The following is a 25,619-nucleotide window of genomic DNA, read 5'->3' as shown; positions in this document are numbered from 1 at the left end:
ATTTGCTGCCTGATACGGGTGCTGTGAATTGAAGTTTGGTCCTCTATGAGAATATGCGTTTTAACACTGAGCCATGTCTCCCTGATACATTTGTCTTAACTAATTTATTGAATTACAGTTTCTGGGTATACAGCTTAAACAAATTTTTTTGTTCTTAGGACTTCTTGGGTTTTATTTTTCTAGCTTTTAAAAGAATCACTTATAATGCTGGGGAGGTGGCTTAGAAGGAAAGTATCTGCCATGCAAGCTTGAGAACTTGAATTTGGATCTAACACTCATGTAAAAGTGACATGCACGCACGCACGCACGCACGCACCAGGTAGACAGATCCTAGGGCTGGCCATTCAGGCAGGATTAACAGATCAGTGAGAGACTGAAAAATAAAATGAGGAGAGACTAGGAAGACCCCTGCGAACATAGACCTCTAGCCTCAATACCCACATGCACACATGCAAGGCAGTGCACCTTCATACAGTCACATGCAGCATATACATACATAAATCAGTTATGTTAAATCAACAACACAGAAGATGGATACTAAGTACAAGGTCAAGTATTCCCCAAATGTCCCCCACCAAAACATAAACATAAAGTTCTTTTGTAGTCATCAAGAAATTCTTTATCTAATAAACATTCAACCTGTATGTTCTTGTAAAAAATAAACAAATATTATCATTATATGTATTTTAAATATTCTTTTTTAAAAGTCAACATCTTTTAGTAGTATATATTAGCACATATATACTGCTTTTAATGGTTTTTAACAATATATTGTTTACTGATTTTAGTAAAAAAAAGTTTTAATTCTCAGGGTTATGTGTTTGCAGGTAGTTGAGTATCTCGCGTGCATTCATCTACTTGAATAAACATATATTCAGGACACTTTATAGAGTTGAAATAATATGGCTGAGGCAAATTGCTAGCAGTAGAATTTATTAGTCATGGGGTCCATCCTGAGGCAAGCTTCTGGAGGTCATTTTGGAATGACTTATAAATTGCAAGCCAAGTAGTCCTGAGAGTTGGTGCTCTAGAGTTAAAGTTAGTTTGGCAGATAGCTATAAAACTATTCAGTCTGTTGTTGTTGTTGTTGTTGTTGTTGTTGTTGTTGTTGTTGTTGTTGTATACCTTACTACAGGGGTGGTGTATCAAGCACCAGACTTTATCACCAGTATGTTTTGACCAAATTCTACAACCTTAGCTCTAACATCCAATTTCCCTTATGAAAGGAAGATGAAATTTGGGACAACATATAAAAATTAGTAGTACTCTGTCTTTTTTAGTACATGAATTAAGGCTTGTCATGTTTTGTAATGGGTAAGGGTCTTCCATTTTTATCTGAGTATTAGATTACTCTAATGCCTGGGATTATGATGTCCTTTAGGATTATCATATCTTCTGTAGTACTTAATGACAGTACTTAAATATCTTATGGTTTGCAAATTGGTATAGCCTTTGCATGGTGATAGAGCCTTGGTTGCATATATGGTGACAGATCGAGCTTATACTGGTATGAGAGTGGTTGGACTGATTGTCAGTGCAGTGCACACTGGACATCACGTTCCTAAACTATTTGTGCTAAGGCATATTAGCTGTTTAGAGTAGAGAGCGCTCACCTTAGCAATTGGCAAGTTAAGATTGGGATGTTTCTATTTAGGTTATTGACTGTTACTTGGAACTCAGTGTAGGAAGTCCAAGGTTCTAGTTTTATATTAGTTCCTAATTTGACATTTGATCAAGAAAACATATGTCAGTGTTAGCTAATTTTCTGTGCATTTATTATCTACCAGTTTCTGTGCAATTACGATCTCCCAGAGTTACTTTGAGATCAAAAGAATGTAAATTTAAATATAGTAAAGAGTATTGGGGTTGGGGATTTAGCTCAGTGGTAGAGCGCTTGCCTAGCAAGCGCAAGGCCCTGGGTTCGGTCCCCAGCTCTGAAAAAAGGAAAGGAAAAAAAAGTATTAACAAGTATCAAACAGTAATAATGCTAATATGTAGATTTAAAATTCTGATTTACCCAAAAGGAAATTCATTCATGGCCGTTGCATGTGCCCATCCTTTTACTTAAATAGCTTCTTAAAGTATTTTAGAACAGATTTTTTTTTAAATTCACTAGGTTTTTAGGTTTTTGTTTTGTTTTGAGACAGGATTTCTTTGTGTCACTCTGGCTGTTTGTTCTGAAATGTAGAACATACTGGCCTTGAACTCAGATCTGCCTACCTCTGCCTGCCTCCTGAGTGCTGGGATTAAAGGCATGTACCATCACACCAGCTATTTTTTTTAGTTTTAGGGTTTTTTTTTTTTTTTTTTTTTTTTTGGAGCTGGGGACGGAACCCAGGGCCTTGGCGCTTGCTAGGCAAGCGCTCTACTACTGAGCTAAATCCCCAACCCAGAGGTTTTTTTTTTTTGAGTCAGAATCTTACTGTATAGCTCTGGGTGTCTTGGAACATATGTAGACTAGGCTAGCTTCAAACTCACCAGGATTTCCTTGGACCACCATGTCTCGCTAGAACAGTTTAAGAATCACAGCAAAACTGAACAGAAAGTACAAAGAACTTCCATTCTCCATTGGCTACACACACACACACACACACACACACACACACACACACACACACACACACACACACACACACACACACGGTCTCCTTTACTATCAACATACCGGCTATGGTGGTCTATCTGTTACAGTTGATGAACACTGTTATCACCTAAGTTCATAGTTTGTACCTGCTGGCATGATAGATTCTGTTGGTTTAGACAAATGTTTATTGACATATGTCTACCGTTATGACTATACAGAGTAGTTTCACTCTAAAAATTCTCTATGTTCTGCCTGTTCATCCCTCCCACCCTCTTGATCTCTAGCAGCTCCAACAATCTTAGTGTCTTCAGTTTTGATTTTTGGGGGGCAGGTTGGGGAGGGCTTCTTTGAGTAGCCCTGGCTGTCCTTGACTCAATCAGTAGACCAGGCTCCTTGAATCCCTTGCCTCTGCCTCCCAAGTTCTAGGATTAAAGGTGCATCACTGCCTGACTAAGTATTTACTCTTTGAGAGTGCCTTCTAATGGAAACCGTCATAGATGAACTTTCATCTGTGGTGTTTAAGTATCACTTAACAATATTTATAATATTTGATTAAATAATTTTCAACTTAATTTTGCACCTAATATATGAATTATGTGCCAATTTAGACCATATGACTTATTGTGTAATTATCCATATGTATATTTTGCCTGCGTGTATCTATGTGCAAAACATGCGTGCCTGGTAACTGCAACAATCAGAAGCCAAGTTCCCTGGGACTGGAGTTATAGTTTTGAGCCACCATGTGGGTGCTAGGAATGGATCTTGGTTCTCTGCAAATTAGTGTTCTTTTTTTTTTTTTTTTTTTGGTTTTTTTTTTGGAGCTGGGGACTGAACCCAGGGCCTTGAGCTTCCTAGGCAAGCGCTCTACCACTGAGCTAAATCCCCAGCCCCCAAATTAGTGTTCTTAACTGCTGAGACATATGTTCTAGCCCTCACTAGTATTTCAAAGGAAACAAATCTAATGGAAAAAGTTGTATCATAGATAACTTCACTTTCATTGTGTATGTGTATGCTGGGTTTTGATACAGGTTTTTTAACTTGGGTTGAAGAAACTTTGAAAACTGCTGCTTTGACAAGGATGAATTCTGTAGGTATAAGTTGTTGATTTCTTCAGTAATCTTTTGTCATTGATCTTTTTTAAAAAAGCATTTTAAAGATTTATTCATTTAGGTATGAGTGCTCTGTCTACATGTACACTTGCAGGCCAGAAGAGGGCATCAGATCTCCTTTACAGATGGCCATGAGCTACCATGTGGTTGCTGGGAATTGAAATCAAAACCTCTGAAAGAGCATCCTGTGTTCTTAATGTCTCAGCCATCTCCCCAGCCCTGTCATTGATCTTTTAAAAGTCACCTTGTTCTTTTTATAATTCAGACATAAAACAGTTATATCCAATCAAAGGACACCTTGCTTGTATTGATTTGTTGCCAATAAGCTTTTCAAATTAAAAGTCATCTATTCCCAGTGAGTCTTTATAGTCTTTTGCTACCTTATTATTAAATGCCTAAAAGTCAGTCTCAGTTTTATTTTTCTAAACTGTAAAAGGACTAAGCATGTAGCCTCCAGAAGTTAATGTTGTGAGGTTTGCCAAGTTCTTATTAGTCTTTTGTAAAGGATTTAGAGCAAGGATATCTTAAGTTGTTTCATTTTCTTTTAACATTGTTCTTAGATAGCTCAATTACATACCTGTAAAGTTATTCTGAGCAGTGCTAGGGTAGAAAGCCCAACAGAAAGAAGGCTTAGAGTAGTTAAGATTGCCCTGAGTATCTGGGATACATGTTTTCCCTCATGAAGAAGTGGTTTGGTTTAGCAAATGTGTTGAGAGTTGGCTGGTGACTTGAGTGATACAAACTGGCTTTGGATAGATCCTTACCAGTTTTCACTTGCAAGATAGGGATAATGTTTGCCTTCCCTCCCTCCCAAGGGTATCATGAGAACCAAAGAGAAGCATCCATGTGAAGAATCATTGAGAGCTAGTGGTATTTTCAGTATATGAAACCAAAGATAGAGGGATGTACCAGAGTCCTTTTCATCTTTCTCTTTCGGTCTTTCACTTGCCAGTAATACTGATCTTTTCCATGGGGCGTGAAGAGCAGTGCATCTACTAAATCAAAAGAATAGTTTATTTCTTTTCTCCATCTCACGGCTTTGAAATTTAGCATAATTAAACTTTTTTCCTTTTTCATAATCTTTGAAAGGAATTAGTTAAAAATCCCATCATGAGGGTTGGGGATTTAGCTCAGTGGTAGAGCGCTTGCCTAGCAAGCGCAAGGCCCTGGGTTCAGTCCCCAGCTCCGGAAAAAAAAGAAAAGAAAAAAAAATCCCATCATAACTTAATGCTTAGCCTTAATAATTTTCTTTCTTTTTTTTCCTTTCTCTTCTTTCTCTCCCTCCCTCCCTCCCTCCCTCCCTTCCTTCCTTCCTTCTTCCCTGAGACAGGGTCTCTCTATGTAGCCCTGGGTGTCCTCGTACACCAGACTAGCTTTGAACTCGCAGAGTTCCACCTGCCTTTTTATCTCCTGAATGTTGGGATTAAAGATGTGTGCCATTACCATGCCTTTTATTTATATAGTAACCAGTAAAATAGGCTTTTTCCTTACTTGTGACAAGGATGTTTTTCTTCTTTCTGTCTTTCTTTTCTTTTTGTTTGTTTTTTGAGACAGAAATTCTCTTAACAACTTTGACTGCCTTAGAACCTGCTTTGTACAGCAGGCTGACCCTGAACTCACAGAGATCTGCCTTTCAAGTGATGGGATCAAAGATGTGCACCACTGTGCCCGGCATCTTTTCTTTTAAAGATTATTTAAAATTTTATTTTACATGTATAGGTGTTTTTTCCTGAGTATGTATTTGTGTATCATATGTGTGCCTCGTGCCCACAGAGATCAAAAGAGGGCTTTGGGTCCCCTAAATGGTTGTGAGCCACTATATGGGTGATGGGAAGAAAACCCTAGGCCCTCTGTAAGAGCAGCAAGTGCTTTAAACTGCTAATCCATCTCTCCACTCCCAAGGATGTTTTCTTTAAAGACAAAGCACAGTGTAATCTGAAGAATCCCAGGAGGAGATTAGTGAGGCATCCTGTTTCCAGGCATCTGAGTACTGCTAGGTACAGAATGCTTTTTTTTTCATTCTCAAATAAACACTGATTGCTTAGGATTGGCCTCCATTGAATATTTGCTTTTCGTCCATCTCCACTGGGCGAAACGATAAACCTTAAACTAGATTTTTGAGGCTGAGTCTGTTAGTTTCCCAGCATACTGCTTGACTCTGTATCTTTCCTTGCTCTGAATGTGGTTTTCGGCTTTCCTTGAAGAAGTATGCTTTACTTTTGTTTTAAATACTTGAAAATATATTTCTACTTACACACAGAGGCAAGACAAAGACTTTTCTTATTCTGCGTCATCTCCTTATTAACAAAATTTCACATTGCTGGGGTTTTTAGGACTGACTTTCTATCTGAATGCTCAGCTCTCTACTCTGGTTGGTTTAGACTCTGCATTAGGATTATTGTCATGAAGGGCAGTGGCAAGGGGAAGGGAATAAAGAACAGAACCATGAGTTCTTAACACCATCTGTCAGGATTCTTCTGGAAACTCCTCTCTTAAGTAACATTGAATGATCAGATTTGCCTTTAATTCCAGATACTTTTTCTAAACTTATTCTCTCCATCAACATCTATTGCAGTCCTCTCCCCATTTATTTTAAATCAACAAACAATTTTAGTGGTCAGAGGATCACTAATTAGCCTGGATAATCCCCTAGCTATTTCTAAATACAACGTTTATCAACCAGTTTCTCCCTCACTTCCTTCTGCCTTTATCTCAAACTTCTGTGTTCACATACAGATACTGTATGGTATTGGTTTCTCTTTGCTGGCTTATTTTACTTAACATAATGCTTTTATATATTGAATTGGATTTTCTGGCTTTTTTTTTTTTTTTCAGAAAGGGTCTCCCTATCTAGCTCTGGTGGTCCTGGAACTCACTATGTAGACCTGGCTGGCACTGAGCTCACAGATCACCCACCTCTCTGCCTTCCGAGTAGTGGGATTAAAGCCATGTGCCATCACAACCAGTGCAGGCTTTCTGTTTTAGTGCCAATTAATGTTTCATTATATAAGTAAATGTACCACATTTTAATATCCCTCTCATTTACTGCTGGACACTTAGGTTGCTCCAGTGTTGGCTTTTGCAAATGATGCTGCATTTGAAGCAGAAACATGGCATATCTTTGGCGCACTGATGTTATCATCTTTGGGAGTATGCCTAGTAGTGGGATGGCTGGATATGCAGGTAGTGTTTCAGAAAGTTGTCAGGAAGTGTTGTTCTTTGACATGTTTATAGAATTATAGACAGAAGAGTATATTTGAAACGTTTTTTGCTCTAGTATGACGAATTAGTCCCTGCTTCTCTAACAACAAAATATGGAGGCTTCTATATCAACACTGGCACTCTGCAGTTTCGCCAAGCTTCAGATACTGAAGAAGATGATTTTACAGATAACCAGAAGCACAAGCCACCCAAGGTGAGTTTGACATCTCAGTGGTAAGGGAAGCATAGAATTAATATGATATGTTTTCTGTTTTATTTTGTTTATATTTTTGCTGTGCTTGCTAAAAACATGAGCCCAGGAATTCTTGCTGTACACCCAGACCAGAGTATGATTTGGTTATTCATTTATTATTACTATTGTATGTATCTATGTGATGAGTGTGTGCAAGCATGTGTATGCAATATTCTTGAGAGTTGGATCTCTCCATCCACTGTGAGCTCCGGTGATTCAACTCAGCCTACGAGGCTTGCATGGCAAGCACTTTTGCCTGCTGAGCCATCTTTCTTCCCCCAGGATATACTTGTGCACTGACTGGGCTAGAATTTGCTATGCACATCAGGCTGGCTTCAAACTCACAGAAATTTAACTGCTTCTGCCTCCTGAGTGCTGGTATTAAAGGCATGTGCCACTATGCCTAGCCTTAGGATAGACTTTTTGAATATTTGTGCCACAACTATGAACATAAGGAAAAGTATTGTTAATGAAATTGTACTTAATTATTTGTTTAAAATGTTTGTTTAGATGTGGGCAGGGGATAGCTTAATAGTAGAATCATTGTGTCCTTTGCACAAGGCCCTGGATTCGATTTCTACACTCTTTAAAAGGAACAAAATCAACCACACAAACAATCTTTGCTTTCAGAATTTAGGAGGCAGAGGCAGGTGGATCTTAGTGATTTCAAAGTCAGCCTGGTTTCCATAGCTGGCTTCCAGCCATGGATACAGAGTGAGATCCTGCCTCCAAAAATAAAACAACAAAATGGGCAAACAAACAAGAAAGTAAGATTTTCTGTACAAGAACCATCCATAACTATTGAGTTAGACCTAATTTGTAACAGCTTCTGTTGTTGTACTGTATCTGAGAAGTTAAGATTATCCATAATTGTTTTCTGCTATGGGGTCAAAGCCTGTATATTTACCAGAATCACTAAAGTCCTTTTTCAAAATGTCAACTCTGAGGTCCCAGTGAACTGAATCACAGCTACAGATAGACAGAAGGATATCTGGGCTTGCCCACAAGCCAGTCTATAATTGGTGAGCTCCATGTTTAGTGAGAAACTGACTGAGATGGAGAACAATTGAAGAACGTACCCATTGTCACCCTCTGGCTTCATAAACATCTGTACTCACATACCTATACACATAGACAACAATAACAACAAAAACTTGGGCAAGAATGCTTATAGACCCCCAAGAATCTGTACTTTAAGCAAGTAATTCTAACTCAAAAAACCACTTTAAAAAACTACTACCTTAGATGCTGTATTACTAACATCAAAGAGGAAAATAATTGATACATTAATAAATGATGCACTCTCACTATTTTGTAGGTTCCCAAAATAAAAGAAGATGATATTGAGGCAAAGAAGCGGAAGCGGAAAGAGGAAGGGGAAAAAGAAAAGAAGCCAAGGAAAAAAGTACCCAAACAACTGGGGTATGCTAAATAAGCCTTTTAGGAAATTATTATCATAATATTCCAGTTTTATTTTAGAAATATATATTTACCGCTAATGTATTTAGTTATGTCTAATTTAACCTTCTGCATGTCATTTTAGAGACTCATGGTGTTTCAGATTACTTACAGATTTTTCATTGACTATCTTGTTCACTACAGCTTTTTAACCTAAAAGAACCAGTTTAATCCATATGTGTTGTCACAAATCTGTAATTTTTGGACTTGGGAGGGTGAGGATGACATCTAATGAGCTTGAGTGTAAAACCCTGTCATCTAGATGTTGAAGGTGCTAATGTGAAAGTTTAATAAGAAACTAAGACGACAAAATTTTATTCTGCCTCTCCTACATGATTCTTTTAATTATTTCGCTTATTTACATAGTGGATTAACTTTAAAATGATGAAGCCTAACCAGTCTTTCTCTCCTTCACAGAGTTGTGGCTCTCAATTCACACAAGTCTGAAAAAAAGAAAAAACGATATAAAGATTCCCTTTCTTTGGCTGCCATGATACGAAAATTCCAAAAAGAGAAGGATGCCTTGAAGAAGGAGTCTACCCCTAAAGTCCCAGTAATCCCATCAACTTCCTCTCTGCCTAAGCCCCCTTGTGCTGCCACAACCCTGGGCGATGATATCCCGGACTTAAGTCTGAACAGTGCTGATCCTGACCTCCCTATTTTTGTTAGCACAAATGAGCATGAACTATTTCAGGAAGCTGAGAATGCCCTAGAGATGCTAGATGATTTTGACTTTGACAGATTACTGGATGCTACTTCTGATGGAAGTCCCCTCTCTGAGTCAGGGGGAGAAAATGGAAATACTACCCAGCCCACCTTCGCCTCTCAGGTTGTGCCCAAGGTGGTTCCTACACTTCCAGATGGTCTACCTGTGCTTCTGGAGAAACGCATTGAGGACCTTCGTGTAGTAAGTGTAATGATGCTTTTGCTTTTTATTTGCTACACAGACACTTAGTTTTAAGACAAAAACAACCCAGAGTCTCAACAACTTGTTATTCTCCATAGTCTGTTTTTTAGACATTGGCTGTATATGCGTAGTAGCATTGTTGAAGTTGTATCTGAACTTACTTGGTGGAAGCTATTTTAACATGTAGTTGTTTTCTTTTGTTATATATTTTTGCAGTTCCAGGAAATCAAATACTGGGTTTCATAAAACTTGGTCAAGAGTTATGCCACTGTCCGGGGGATGGCAGCTGGAACACCTTTAATTCCAGCATTCAGGAGGCAGAAACAGGCAAATCTCTGTTAGTTTGGTATCAGCCTGGTCTACAGAGCGAATTCCAGGACAGCCAGGACTACACAGAGAGATTCTGTCTAGAAAGAACTCTACCTGTGAGCCACATTTTGAACTCCTAGTTATTTTATGATCTATGTTTCTAGCTAATCAGAAGCTATAGTAAGCATTAGTTATAGTCCCACATGACAGCCGTCATTGGTTTCTCCTCATGCTTTAACTCATTGTTAGTCTGACCAGCTTCAAACTCACTCTCCCACACACAGCTCCTTTATCTGAGATACAGAATAGTTTGTATTCAAATTTGACAGACCTGGCTTAAATTGATCTTTGATTACTTGCATGTTTGTCTGAATCCATGCCATATTTTAGTAATTTTAAACTTTCTTCCCCTATTATAAAAGTAATAAAAACTTTTTAATGGTAGGTGCAGTAGTGGATGCCTGCAGTTCTAGCATGGAGTCAAAGACCAAAGGGTCTGCAGGTGGAGGCCAGCCTGGCCCATCTACTACAAACAACCTAGAGTGTACTTCATTCATAAGGCAAAACTCGCTCGCTCACCCCTAGCAGAATAGACATTATTAAACTGATGTCTTTTTTAGATTTTAGTTCATGAATTTGAAGTTAGTTTTTACTAAAATCATTCTTCGTAATGTTGTAATGTATAAATGCCTGTCTGTTTTCCTTTTTTCTCCTTTCTCCATTGAAACCATCCATCCTTATGCTGCATTTATTCTCTAACTCTGAAAAACTTATGTCTTGTGTAGCAAAAGAGTTGTCTTTTTTCGTCAAGTGGTCCTTTGGTTTTATTGAGTCTGTTGTGTTAACTACACTTTTTGTTGTTCACTGTTTCTTTTAAGGTTGTGACTTGCTAATTAGCTGTTTTATATTTTTATTTATTTGAATGTCCTTTCTCAGTGCAGAACTTAGAGGAAGTGCGTTAAGAGGGCCAGTGATGACTATATTTCTTAAAAGTTTTATTTCATTTTTGATTATGGGTGTAGGTAAAGTGGTCTGTGCACATATCTGTAGGTGCCCATGGAGGCCACAAGAGAGCACTGGGTCCCTGGAGCTGGAGTAACTAGTTTCCTGACTTCTATGGTTGCTCCAAATTAAATACATATCTAAAAGTTCAAAGCTAGAATACACAAATAAGAGAGACTGCATCTTTCTGGGTCTGAATTACCTTAGAGTCATTATTTCCAGTCATTTCTCTGCAAATGTCATCATTTTTTTTCATCACCTGACTCTTCTTTACAGTTAAATGTACCATGTGTTCACTCTGTTTACTGTTGATGGACATCTAGGCTATTTGCTGGCTGTTAATGAAGAGCAGCAGTGATGGGTTGTCTGGTTTTTTATATTCTAGATACCATTTCTGTCAGATGCATAGCTGGTAAAGATCTTTTCCCATTCTGTACACCGCCTCTTCGTTTGAATGATGTCCTTGGCTGGACAGAAAGAGTTGAGTTTTATGGAGGTCCAATTTTTAATTGTTGGTCTTAATTCCTGCATTACCAGAGTTCTATTTGTAAAGTTCTCTCCTATGCCGTAGGTACAAGTCTTTTACTTCCTCATTTAGTTTTAGTCAAAGGGTTTTGTTTTTTGTTTTTATAAGTTGTGAATGGCATTGTTTCCCTGATTTCTGTCTTGGCTTTGTTGTCTTTGGTACATAGGAAAGCTCCTGATTTGTGTTAATTTTGTACCCTGTTACTTTGCTGAAAGTGTTCCTCAGCTGTAGTTTTGTGATGAAGTCTCTTAAGGTCTTTTATGTTTATCATCTGCAAATAAGGATCCTCTGACTTCTTCCTTTCCTTTCTTGTTTGTATCCCTTTTTTCTTCTCCTCTAGTCTTGTTGGTTAATTACTACTGTGTTGGAGTGGAGTGGGGAGAAGAGGCATTCTTATCTTGTTTCTGATTTTTTTTTTTTTTTTTTGTGGAAATGCTTTAAGTTTGTCTGTGTTTAACATAGGTTAGCTGTGGATTTGTTGTGTTTTACTATTATTATGCTGAGAGTTGTCCCCTGTATCCGTAATTTCTGAAGTTACAGGCTTTTGCCACAATGCCTGGTCTGTTTTCTATGGTTCCTATTCCTGTTGATACATAGTTTTATTTCACTATGGCCAGTTAAAATTCAAGGAATTATTTCAATTTTCTTTATTTATTGAGATAGGTTTTGCATCTCAGTATTTTAGTGTAGGGTTCAATGGACTGCTGAGAATGTATATGAATGTATATGTTGGATAGAATGTTCTATACATATATTAGATCTATTTGATCTATGATGTCATTTAATTAATTCTCTGTTCATTTTTTATTTATATGATCCATCCATTGGTGAGAGAGGTGGTCAAAATGGGTTATTAAAGCCAGCTACTGATAATGTGTGTGTGTTAACCTGATACTTTACATCTGAGGTATTTGCTTTGTAGGAGTGAGTGCATCAAAATTTAGTGCATATATTTTTAAGATTGTAATGTCTTGATGGACATTACCCTTGGTCAGTATGTGGTGTCCTTATTTTAGTTCAGGACATCTATCTTCTTGGCATGTTTGCCCATCCTTGTCCTCTAAGATGGACTCTGTCTCTGGTGGTGAGGTATGTTTCTTGAAGGTAACAAAGTGATGGATAGTGTTTCTTAATTCATTTTGCTAGTCTGAATCTTTTGTTTAGAGAGTTAAAACCATTGAGACCTACAGTTATTCTTGAAAGATACATGTGTGTATATATAACTGTCCTTTTTGTTGACTTTATTGCATTTGATTTTCTTAGTTATCCTTTGTTATGCTTTCCTGTTACTACTTCTTGAATGTGCCAAACTCTTTCTTCAGTCCCAAGTATTCTTTTAAGGTTTCCTTTGTGAGGCTGGCTTGGTGATCATAAATTCCTTGAAACTGCCTTTTATCTTTGCAGGCTCTCCTTTCTCTTCTGGTTAGTAAAGAGAAATGTCTACTGGCATCAGTAGTCATCCAGACTTGTAAAACATCTGCCCAAGCCCTCCTGGCTTTAGAGTATCTGTTGAGAAGCCAGCTGCTGCCCTCACAGGCATGCCTGGCGTCATAATGCTACTTTGTTTCTGTCTTGCAACTTTGAATATGCTTTCTTTGTTTTGAACATTGAATGTTTTGGCTACTACATGTTGTCTTTTGGTCCTGTCTATTTGATATTCTGTATGCCTTTTGCACTTTGGTAGGCATTTTTTTCCCTAGTTTTGTGATTTTTTCCTTATGATTTTGTTGAAAATATTTTCTGTAAGGTGGTGCGTGGGGCATGGTGGCATATATCTTTAATCACACTGCTTAAGAGACAGAGACAGGTGGATCTCTGTAAATTCAAGGCCAGCCTGGTCTCCATAGCAACAGGACAGCAAAAGCTGTATAATGATACCCTGTCTTAAAAGACCAAAAAATAAACAACAACAAAAACTAATGAAAAATAGCAAGAAAAAAGAAAGCATTTTGTGCCTTTGACCTAAGTTTCTTCTACTTCTTCTAAACCTTTGATTTATAAGTTTGGTTTCTTTCTTTCTTTCTTTCTTTCTACCTATCTATCTATCTATCTATCTCTTTCTAAAGATTTTGGGTTTTTTTTTTTTTTTTTTTTAAGATTTATTTTATTGAAAAAAATTTATTCTTTTAAGGGAAGATTTTTTAAATAATTTTTAGCCAAAGAGGGAATAATATTAGTCAGGACCTCTGGAAGAGCAACCAGCGCTTTTTTTTTTTTTTTTTTTTTTTGTTTTTTTTTTTGGAGCTGGGGGCCGAACCCCGGGCCTTGCGCTTTTCTAGGCAAGTGCTCTACCACTGAGCTAAATCCCCAACCCCACAACCAGTGCTCTTAACCACCGAGCCATCTCTCCAGCCCCAAGTTTTTGCTTTTTTTAAAAAAAGATTTATTTCTTTATTATGTATATAGTGCTCTGTCTACACATATGCCTGCAGGCCAGCAGAGGGCACCAGACCTCGTTATGGATAGTTATGAGCTACTCTGATGACTGGGAATTGAACTCAGGACCTCTGGAAAAACAGACAGTACTCTTAACCTCTGAGCCATCTCTTCAGCCATTAAGTCTGTGCTGGCTGTTACAGCCACTGCAGCAAAAATACATGATAGCCTGTTTGATTCGGATGTCAAACGTCTTTGCCTGACTCTGGATCAGAATTTGTGTTATTTTACTTATAATGATTGTTTACTAATTATTGTCTTGTTGTTGTTGTTGTTGTTGTTGTTAGACAATTCATGTCAGTGTTGTTTGTTGAATTACATTGTCTCTTTTATGTTTCTCTAGGCTGCCAAACTTTTTGATGAAGAAGGAAGGAAAAAATTCTTTACACAAGATATGAATAATATTCTTCTAGAGTAAGTGATTTTTGTGTTTTTCTTTTTAAACCTGGACTGGGACTAAATCTCAATAATAGAATACCTGCCTAGCATTCTTGAGTTTAACTCCTAACTGGAAGGAAAGAAAAGAGAACAGATGGCGCACTTTGCAGGATGTAGTTAGTGAAGTGTTTGCTTAGCATGCCTGAAGCCCGGGACTCACATAGCGGTGTGTGGTGGTATATCTGTAATTCCAGCACTTCAGAAGTGAAGAGGGGTCAGTTGAAGGTCATCCTCAACTACATTGTGAGTTCAAGGTCAGCCTGGGCTACTCTAGCTCAAATAATAAACTAATTAATAAAAACTTTGCAGAGGGTAGTTGTGTATGCCTCTAAACCCAGCACCAAGAGGCTTAGGCAAAAGAACTACAAATTTGAGGCTAACTTGGGATCTAAGTTGAGAGTTGATGAGATGGTTCAGTGGGTAAAAAACTCGCTTATGCAAGATGTGCTTAGTTTGAATCCTAGAACCCAGATGAAAGGAGAAAACCCACTCCCAGTGTTACCCTTTGAGCTCCACACACTTGGCAAGAATTCACCCACATCCACACACATACATTCACACTATAATAAATAGGTTGTTGAAGGGCTAAGGATATATATATAGTTGAACTGGTATAGTTCTTGGCTTTAATTTATAAAGGTCTGGATCAGATTCCCCAGTACTGCAGAAAACTGGACGTGGTGCTCTATACCTATTGTTTGCATCTTTTATAACCAGTTGCAGTTTGTTATCCTCACAGTTAAAACCTAGCTCCTCAGGCAGAAGTGTGCTTCTAGCAGAGTAGCGGTGGAGACTTTGTCAGCCTGGGGCTTTCAGTGAACGCAGTGCACTGGAGAGGTGTGGGGCTCATCATACCCGTGCTGCTCAGGTCACTCCTAAACTCCAGTCACTAGGCAGTGCAGCTGCTACTCCTCAGGGTTGTCCAGGTTCCAGATCAGATCTCACTAGCCATGGTTTCCTTGCTTATACACTGATCAGCTCTTCTCATGGCTAATACTGGTCTTTTCACTCTCTCCCTTTTTTCCTACTCCATCTACTGTTCTATAAGACATGGATGGAGGAAGAGAGAGGGAGGTGAGAGAGGAGAGATAGGCTGGCCAGGAGCATGTGGAGAGAGAGGTGGGAGGAGAATGGGGAGAAAGGGAGAAAGGAGTCAGGGAGAGAGGAGAGCCAGAGAGAATAAGGGAGTAAGAGACCTAGAAGGGGGCACACAGCCCCTTTTATAGTAAGCCAGCTGGGCAGAGCCTAGAAGGAATGCTAACAGGTAGCTTGCCTGCACATATGTTACTGCCTAGTGCCCAACAGTTCAGAGAGTTTGCCGGATTTCTTGGCACTGAGAATTACACACCGTTGTTAGGTACCATGTGGGTGTTGGGAATCCACACCTGGGTCTTCTGGAAGAAAGTCAGAGTGAGTCAGAGCCCCTAACCACTCGCTACACCATCTCTCCAGCTCCTCCCTACACCATTCATTCTTCAAGTCCCATAGTCAATTTCTATTGTTTCTGGCCTTTTTTCTCTGTCCTAAACCCACATGCTTTACTTTTCTAGACAGAGTTGCTGTTGTAATAGTGTGTGGTGTTTGTTTGAGGTAGAATCCCACGACATTACCCAGGTGCATTGGCCTCAATATTTCTTCCTTGTGCTGAGGAAGAGATGAGTTTCATGCTTCAACTTTCTTTATAGCTGAACTTGACCTGAATCAACAAGTATGCACACTGTACTCGTTTGATTTTCTTCCTGTTACCTGAAGCAGGCTGTCCTAATAGGTAATGAGTTTTTGACTGTCCAGCACTTCCACTCAGATTGGGCTAGGTGTGTACTCCCAGTTTGCTGGCCATGAAAACCAGTGACTTTTTAAATTGTCTCCTTGACTCAGTCTAGACTTCCTTCCATAGAATCTCTTTGTACTTGGGCAATTTGTATTTTTCTTTCGGGATCACTGACTTTGTAACAATAAGGCAAGTCTAGAAGTCCCTTCTACTGGGAGTCTAGGCCCTTAGTAACCATCTACCCAATGACACCAACCAAGCATTTCTGACTAGCACTCATGACCATGGCATTTCCCCATGTCGGTGCTTATTTTTAACCTAATCACACTTAGGGGTTTTTTTGTTTTTGTTTTTGTTTTTTTCTTTTCTTTTTTTCGGAGCTGGGGACCGAACCCAGGGTCTTGCGCTTGCTAGGCAAGCGCTCTACCACTGAGCTAAATCCCCAACCCCCACACTTAGTTTTTTTTTTTATTTATTTATTTATTTTTTTATTAACTTGAGTATTTCTTATGTACATTTCGAGTGTTATTCCCTTTCCCGGTTTCTGGGCAAACATCCCCTTCCCTCCCCCCCTTCCTTATGGGTGTTCCCTCCCCACCCTCCCCATTGCCGCCCTCCCCGACAGTCTAGTTCACTGGGGTTCAGTCTTAGCAGGACCCAGGGCTTCCCTTCCACTGGTGCTCTTACTAGGATATTCATTGCTACCTATGAGGTCAGAGTCCAGGGTCAGTCCATGTATAGTCTTTAGGTAGTGGCTTAGTCCCTGGAAGCTCTGGTTGGTTGGCACTGTTGTACATATGGGGTCTCAAGCCCCTTCAAGCTCTTCCAGTTCTTTCTCTGATTCCTTCAGCGGGGGTCCCGTTCTCAGTTCAGTGGTTTGCTGCTGGCATTCGCCTCTGTATTTGCTGTATTCTGGCTGTGTCTCTCAGGATCGATCTACATCCGCTCCTGTCGGTCTGCACTTCTTTGCTTCATCCATCTTGTCTAATTGGGTGGCTGTATATGTATGGGCCACATGTGGGGCAGGCTCTGAATGGGTGTTCCTTCAGTCTCTGTTTTTAATCTTTGCCTCTCTTCCCTGCCAAGGGTATTCTTGTTCCCTTTTAAAGAAGGAGGAAGCATTCACATTTTGATCATCCGTCTTGAGTTTCATTTGTTCTAGGCATCTAGGTAATTCAAGCATTTGGGCTAACAGCCACTTATCAGTGAGTGCATACCATGTATGTCTTTCTGTGATTAGGTTAGCTCACCAGGATGATATTTTCCAGTTCCAACCATTTGCCTCTAATTTCATAAAGTCATTGTTTTTGATAGCTGAGTAATATTCCATTGTGTAGATGTACCACATTTTCTGTATCCATTCCTCTGTTGAAGGGCATCTGGGTTCTTTCCAGCTTCTGGCTATTATAAATAAGGCTGATGAACATAGTGGAGCACGTGTCTTTTTATATGTTGGGCATCTTTTGGGTATATACCCAAGAGAGGTATACCTGGATCCTCAGGCAGTTCAATGTCCAATTTTCTGAGGAACCTCCAGACTGATTTCCAGAATGGTTGTACCAGTCTGCAACCCCACCAACAATGGAGGAGTGTTCCTCTTTCTCCACATCCTCGCCAGCATTTGCTGTCACCTGAGTTTTTGATCTTAGCCATTCTCACTGGTGTGAGGTGAAATCTCAGGGTTGTTTTGATTTGCATTTCCCTGATGACTAAAGATGTTGAACATTTCTTTAGGTGTTTCTCAGCCATTCGGCATTCCTCAGCTGTGAATTCTTTTGTTTAGCTCTGAACCCCATTTTTTTAATAGGGTTATTTGTCTCCCCGGTCTAACTTTTTTGAGTTCTTTGTATATTTTGGATATAAGGCCTCTATCTGTTGTAGGATTGGTAAAGATCTTTTCCCAATCTGTTGGTTGCCGTTTTGTCCCTAACCACAGTGTCCTTTGCCTTACAGAAGCTTTGTAGTTTTATGAGATCCCATTTGTCAATTCTTGATCTTAGAGCATAAGCCATTGGTGTTTTGTTCAGGAAATTTTTCCAGTGCCCATGTGTTCCAGATGCTTCCTAGTTTTTCTTCTATTAGTTTGACACACTTAGTTTTTTAATACCAAGGATTTTTTTTTTAACCAGTTCTAAAAAATGTGATTTTTGTCCTTTTTTTTTTTTTTTAATTAACAATATCTATTTTTTTCCTCTGGTTTGTTTTATTTTTTTTTCCTGGCTGTCTTGGAACTTGCTTTGTAGACTAGGCTGTCCTCAAACTCTCAGAGATCTGCTTGCGTATGTTGTCCAACAATTATCTGTGGTGACTTGGACATAACTTGTTACATAGAGCCCCAGTTTCTTCTACTTTGTTTTTTTGTTTGTTTGTTTTGTTTTGAAACCAGTCTTAACTGTGTAGCCTTTGTTGGCCTGGATCTCCTAAATAGACCAGGTTGGCCTTGAATTCAGAGAAATCCATGCCACTGATTAAGTATACACCATCATCCCGGCTAAGAGCTTCAGTAATGGCCTCAAACTGACATCTGTTTTTTGTTTTTGTTTTTGTTTTTGTTTTTTCAGTAGCAGCTGCCAGTTATAGTCTTTTCTATTTTGAGAGACATCTTATTTATTAATATTTTCTCTCTGCTAAATATGGTAATTATTATAAGCTTTGCTGGTTTACTTTTAAAAGAGAAATCAAGGGAGAAGAGAAAAATATTAATCCCACTGAATGAGATTTAAAGAGGTGACATATTCTCTTCTGTAAAGGCTTCTCAGCTGAAATTGTCAGGACACAGAAAGTCTGGAATGTTAGTCAAAAGCCAGGAAAGAGATTCAGGCAGTGGGGCATTCATCAAAAGTATCTGGCTCATTGGTCATGCTGAAGAGACCAAACAATCATGTCTGCTGAACTGGTTCAAATCAGCTTTCTGCAAGTCCAGAGCTCTCTGGTTTTGTAGGACTACTTGTGTCTGACATGGTATAGATAATCTTTGGAACAATTTGTAGTGAGTAACTGGTTCCTAGATGGTGTTTGTCAGCCAAGTAGGAATCTGCAGGACAGACATAGACTGCAAATGGAGGTTAAAGTTAAGGAACTTAAGGAAAATTTTACATTTGGATCTTCTCCCTACAGGAATAGGTAATAGGCAAGGAAACTTAGGGTGTTGATTGTTGTCATGACAGAAGTACTTAGTCCATTTGACTTGTGATAGGTCAATTCAAATTGCAACTTAATGAAGCTTACTTAAATCGTTTTTGGTTTTTTGAGACAGGTTTTCTCTGTGTAGAACTTGTTCTGTAGACCAGACTGGCCTCAAACTTAGAGCTCTGCCTGTCTCTACCTCTCAAGTGCTAGAATTACAGGTGTGCATCACTGCACCTGGCTCAAGGCCTGATTTTCATATATGAAATGTGTTAACCAGGCAAGCTGTTGCTAAATTGATAAAGCTACAGTTAGCTATCAACATAATTAGAGGTATGAGAGAGATAAATTATAGCAGGAAATATCAATTAAAGTGACAGAGGCCTAACATAACACTACTTAGACAGTCATGCTAGGCTTCAGCGGTAGTCTGTTGTGGGCAGAGGTCTGTCTTCAGCTGTCACGTTAGGACAGCATTGCATGTGCAGTAGTGCCCACAGCACTGTTGTCAGGGCCCTCCCTGGCAGCAGGTGAAGCATGGGGCAATTTTCCCGTGGTTAGCATCATCATTATACAAACCTGTGTGTGTGCCTCACCTGTCGTCGCCTTTAGAGACCCTATAGTTGCCTGTAGGAGCTGACATTTCTATCATAGGAACATTTTTTCATTAAACAGATTAAATGTCATGTTCATTGGAACTCTGTAAAGTTACGAGGGCCGCTTATTAAGTATACCTGATTTTAAGTAAATTTTACTTGTTTTTAGTTATTTGTTTTATGTTTAACCTTGAAAACATTCAGGAGTCTAAAATTTGTATTTAGCATCATTTACAAGTATAGTTTTGAACGTATTAAACATTTGGTTATTTATAAGGTAACTTATTACTAACTTTTGTATTTTAATATCTTTAACAGTTTACAAGTTACTTGCTTTTATAAGATTAGCATTTATATTTTTATCCCTGTTAGGTTTAGCCTTTAAAAAATGACAATTTTTGAGTTGAAGCTTTTTGAGTATCAAAATGAAACTTCAAGTCATAGGAGACTGGCAACTTTACTTTTCTGGCTTTTTTTTTTTTTTTTTCTTTTTTTTCCGGAGCTGGGGACTGAACCCAGGGCCTTGGGCTTGCTAGGCAAACACTCTACCACTGAGCTAAATCCCCAACCCCTTTCCTGACCTTTTCATGGTGTATCATCATAGTATCTTTCTTATCTGACTTAGTTTATCAAAATAGCTAAAGCTTAAAAAAAAGAAGAGACAAAGAGACTATACATATATTCCTAAGTGAGATTTGAATGAACTTTAAGTGAGGAAAGACATTTTATAGGCTCTTTGCTAGACTACTTAGGTCATTGTCCTGCTGCTTCATGAGATAGGGATATCCCAGGGCACCTCTGGGAGCCCTGCTAGAGCTTTTAACAGAGAAAAAACAGGGCACAGTCATCACCTGGGCAGGGCAAGCCCAGACATTAACAGTGTGAACAACTCACTGCTTAGTATCTGGATTCACTTGAGATCCTGTGTTTCTAAGGAGCCCAGTCACCCTCTGGCTCCACTCTTGACAGCATCCTATATAGCCTACCCCTAGACTCCAGTCCAGTGGGCTTCATTTCATTGTGGCTGCAGTTCTTGATGGTCATCATACAGCACTGGCATTTTCAGAATTGTTCAGGTCCCTCATTGCAAATGGTCTGCATTTTCCTCAGTAGTCTTACCTGGACTCCAGGAATTCCAGTCCTGCCATAGTGCCAAGGTTTAGCTGCTCTCTATGACCCTTTAATAGGCCTTTTAAAACTAGTACCATCTTGTTGACTCTTACAAAGTTTGGTTGCCAACACGAGATACCATCTTTGGATATAAATGCATGGAGGTGCAGCTTTAATATTTTATTAGCAAGCATTGTTTAATCTGGATGGAGGTGACTAAACTGGTTACTTGGAGAATTGTAGGAACTTGGCAATGGGCCAGTTCCTGGGCATGGGTTTCTACCTTGCGTCTTTGTTGTATAGTCCAACCATGTCCTTTGATTGGGTACAGGATTTTCAGATAGAGGCTATTCTTCTGACATCAAGTACCCTCACTGTCCCAGACAGGATCCCAGCAGACCAGCACCAGATGTCATAGGAGATGCTTTACTGTGACTTACCAATGGAGGCCTCCTCAGACAGTTGCTTGCTGACTTCTTCTTGTGTAGCAATTCTGACAGTCTGCCAAACAGAAAGTATGCTTGTGGCCTTGAGTTTTCTTCAAGGTACACACCTCCTGAGGCAGCAGTCTGCTCTGAATTGGGTTGGAGTCTTATCTCTTGGGGGCCTCCAAAAGTTAATCTCATCTCATGAGAGTAAAGATCACTGAAGCAAAATTTTTGGTCATTAATTATGCTTTATTTTCTTTCTGTCAGACATTGATACTCCCTAAAGTGAGGTTTGAGACAATGGCATTGAACATAGGACAGAGTAGGGATAATATAGCTCAGAATACCTGCAAGACTGGGGGGTTTCCAAGGGTTGTGCTTACCTAGAAACTTGGAAGAACATCTCAAAATCATTTGGCAGAGCATATTAGCAGGGCGGAGTCAAAGGTATAGGGTATGGAACAAATTCCAGAAAATGGGTCAAGACATGGTCAAACTTAAGTTATGCAGAAAACTGGAAAGAATTTATTTTGACCTTATAACAAAATGGTTTCTATTCTTAAAATTGAGTCAGGCTAGTCCATCAAAAAAAAAAAAATAGCTACTAGGTAAAAATACAGATTTAACAATTAGTTTTCTTCTCCAGAAAGGGAAGCGTGACCAATCATTTACAATAAATTGAGTAAACTATTAAATACACAGCTATGTCAGAGTCACAATAGGGAAACAAAGATGAAGAAATAGCATGTACATATAGCTGGGTGTCAGGAGCTTCTCCTTTTCAGATACCTTCAGGGGAAGCACTCTGTGGACTGTGGAGAGTGCAGTTCTGGAAACATCTCCCTCCCTCCCTCCCTCCCTGCCTCCTCCCTCCCTCCCTTCCTTCCTTCATTTCTTCCTTTCTCTTTTCCTTCCTTATTTTGTTATGTTTGTTTTGACTTTTCAAAAGAGAGTTTCTCTGTGTAGTTGTGGCACTTGCTTTGTAGACTAGGTTGGCCTTGAACTCAGTGGCCTGCCTGCTTCCCTACTGCTGGGATTAAAGGTGTGAGCCACCACCACCTGACTCCTTTATAGCTTATATGGTGCTATGTAAAAGGGATTCTGTGTTGTTTACTGTGGTGTGGTTTGTTTTTTGTTTTTTGTTTTTTTGGGCAGCATCGAGTTACAGCTACAAGAACTAGGTCCTGTCATTCGTAGTGGTGTCTACTCCCATCTTGAAGCATTTGTGCCATGCAATAAGGAAACACTGGTAAAACGTCTAAAGAAGTTACATCTTAACGTCCAGGTGAGTGGAAGAATAATTTCTACATCTTGGGTTTTGTAACCAGTAAGCAAGAAAATGTTTGCCCAGAGTCTTGCACATCTGTCACTTTATAGTTCTATTTGCATATCATTAATAAACATGGAATAGCACTAAAGGTGTTTGAGAGCCCCTTCTCTAGGATTGGCAAGATGGTAAAGGCACTTGTCGAATAAGCCTACCAAAATTGTCCTCTGAACTTCACAATATGCCATGGCATGAGCAATAGTATACACATGTATACACGGGTGTGTGTGTGTGTGTGTGTGTGTGTGTGTGTGCACATAAATTTTTTTTTAATTTTATTTCAAAAGTTGATAGGTTTAGATGAGAAACACTGATTCCTAAGGCATAGATTCTTAGACTAGAAAGTCAATGTAGTAGGCAACACAAAGAGGTTTTTTTTTAGTTGAAAAATTATAGTTCCTTCTTGATTCAAATCAGGTTAATGAATAAAGAAATTGTATCTCATATCTTGTGTTTTTGCTAGCAACTTCAGACATTGGCAGTTGGAGCCAAAATTCAAATGACAAAAATGGGTAACTGATAAAATAGAGTAGAAATAGAAACACTTTTTAGGTTTTTTTTTTTTGAAACAGGGCCTCACTATGTAGCTTTGGCTGGCCTGGAGCTCATTATAGACAGCAGGTTGACCCTGAACTCACAGAGATCCAGCAGCAGTGCTGGAATTGAAGGTATGCACCACCATACCCAACCCGGAGAAACACCATTTGTATAGTATAAAACACTTTATTTTCCTTTTTGAAAAGGACATAAAGACCTAAACTAGCCCAGATTTAGCAGGGTTTCCATTTGGGTGCTGGGACTATAGGCCTTTATCATTTTGCTTGTTTTTGTTAGTGTGTATTTTTATCTTCTTCATGAATATTCTGCTTGTAGTATATTGGTATACATGAATGTTTATAGTGCCCACAGAGGGCAGAGAGTGTTAGCTTCTCTGGAATTGGAGGCAAAGGTTGTTGCTAGCTGCCATGTGGGTTTGGGGAACAGAATCTGGGTCTTTCTCTCCCATGTGTCTTTCTTTTCTTTCCTTTTGAAATAGTGTCTTCCTATGTAGCTTTGGCTGGCCTAGGACTGGCTATATAAATCAGACTGGACTAAAGTCATGCACAACCATGACTAGTCTCACCTCTCCTGGTTTTATGCCTTTCTAGGAATCGAACCTAGGGCTTAATGTTAGGCAGGACTTCAGCCAGCTAAGCTTGAGCCAGCCCCAGATTATAAACTAATTGGCCGGCTGTAGTGGTACCAGCCTCAGCAGCAGTGATTTTTTAATGCAAGCATTCTGGAGGCAGAGGCCAGCTGGTTCTACATATGATTTTCCAGGACAACCAGAGCTGCATAGTGAAACCCTACCATAAAACAACAACAAAAATAAACAAACACAAACAATATATTTTCAGAGAAACATTTGAAATTTGATATTTGAAGTTATTTAATATTCCATTAGATAATGGGAGAAAGATACCATCTATCTTGTCCTTGTTGGTATTTATATGAGCTTTGTCAGGCCATTTCTATCCCAAGAGGAAAATGCTTCTGGCTGATTTAAGGTGTCAAATATAACATTCTTAATTCCTATGCTGAAGCCATATGGAGAGAAGTTTGTTTCTTCTTTCATTTGGCCTTGAACTTGGTTTTTGCTTGCAGCATAACTTATAGTTGCTAACAACAGAGGGGAGGACAGGATAGTCCCCAGTCGTGTATTGTAGTATTTCTGGGCAGTGTCTCTCCCGGGTTATTCTCTAGGTTATTTGCATTACAGTTCATTCATAAGACTTATTGGCCAAAGCTTACTCATGCTTAAGATGTGAAGTAGCAAGCAAAACTGGGACTCTGCTTGGTGAGACAATCATCCTAATTCTGCAGCCAATGTGCCTTTTGACAAATCAGTGCTTTGAAGAGATAGCCATATTAGATAATCATTTCAGGCCTGTAATCAATATAAGAAATGTGATTTCACCTACTGAGGATCTGCTTATAGAGTAAGTTTTGTTGGGATGTCTGAAAAAAATTCCAAATATATTCCCTCTCCCCTCTAGGATGATCGTTTAAGAGAACCTCTGCAGAAACTGAAGCTGGCTGTTAGCAACGTCATGCCTGAACAGCTGTTTAAATACCAGGAGGACTGCCAGGCTCGCAGTCAAGCCAAATGTGCCAAGTATGTGCCTCTGCTTTGGGCTGGCTTTACCAAATCACTTTTAGCTAATGTTCTTAAGTAGTCCTCATCCTTGTGTATGTCCCTGAAATGATGTGAATAAGTTTTCCTAATTGTCACTCCCCACTCAACTGCTTTGCTGTCAAAAGCACATGATTTTATCTGGTTAGTATTCATATGAACAAAACAAGAATCTAGCCGGGTGTGATGGGACATGTCTGTATTAACAGCAATTAGGAGGTTTCAGCAGGGTAATTCAGGTTCCAGACTAGCCTGGCCTTCATTTCATACTGAAATGCCGTCTCAGAAGAAAAAGGAAAAAGGCTATGCTCTAGTGCTGGTGAGACATCTTCCATGCTGACCAGTCTGATTATACTGGGCCAGACACAGTAGCTGTTGACCTGAAGGATGAGCATTTGTACCTCTGTATTGTAGTTCAGAGGCTTTGTTTACTCAGCTACTTTATGCTACTTCAAAATTCACCATAGTGTATGGAAATCGCTTCTTGTTTGTTCTGCTCTGAGTAAACATTTAGCTGAACAACTCTGAGTATTATGAACTTTGGGTGAAAACTTTGCTTCATAAAATGTTTCATTTTTCAGGTTGCAAGCAGATGAAGAACGAGAAAAAAATGGATCCGATGATGATGATGATGAGAAACCAGGGAAGCGAGTCATAGGCCCACGAAAGAAGTTCCACTGGGATGACACCATCAGGTGAGCCCTGTCAGTCGCCACTTACAGTCAGAGATAAGGTGAGAAGAAGAGTCCACAGGCATAAGAGGGCTAGACTGGAAGCAGCCAAAGACTAGTTAGTATGTAAGAAAACATACTAACGAATATTAACTTGGTACTTTGGTTTTGATACAACACTTCAATCACCT

The 25,619-nt window shown here is 39.2% G+C and overlaps 1 protein-coding gene across 1 annotated transcript in view; it reads left to right on the top strand.

Moving 5' to 3' along the window:
• Ubn2 (ubinuclein 2) overlaps window positions 1–25,619 on the top strand; it is a 66,431-nt gene that overhangs the window by 17,115 nt on the left and 23,697 nt on the right. The window contains 7 exon segments of the mRNA XM_032906733.1: window positions 6,974–7,111; window positions 8,469–8,572; window positions 9,026–9,515; window positions 14,132–14,202; window positions 22,413–22,542; window positions 24,621–24,739; window positions 25,339–25,452. Of these exon segments, the coding sequence (XP_032762624.1) occupies window positions 6,974–7,111; window positions 8,469–8,572; window positions 9,026–9,515; window positions 14,132–14,202; window positions 22,413–22,542; window positions 24,621–24,739; window positions 25,339–25,452 (1,166 nt within the window).

This window comes from Rattus rattus, chromosome 6 (genome assembly GCF_011064425.1).
Source record: "Rattus rattus isolate New Zealand chromosome 6, Rrattus_CSIRO_v1, whole genome shotgun sequence".
NCBI classification, from domain to species: domain Eukaryota; kingdom Metazoa; phylum Chordata; class Mammalia; order Rodentia; family Muridae; genus Rattus; species Rattus rattus.
The sequence above is the reverse complement of the archived record's forward strand: the minus strand, read 5'-3'. Positions and strand labels throughout refer to the sequence as shown.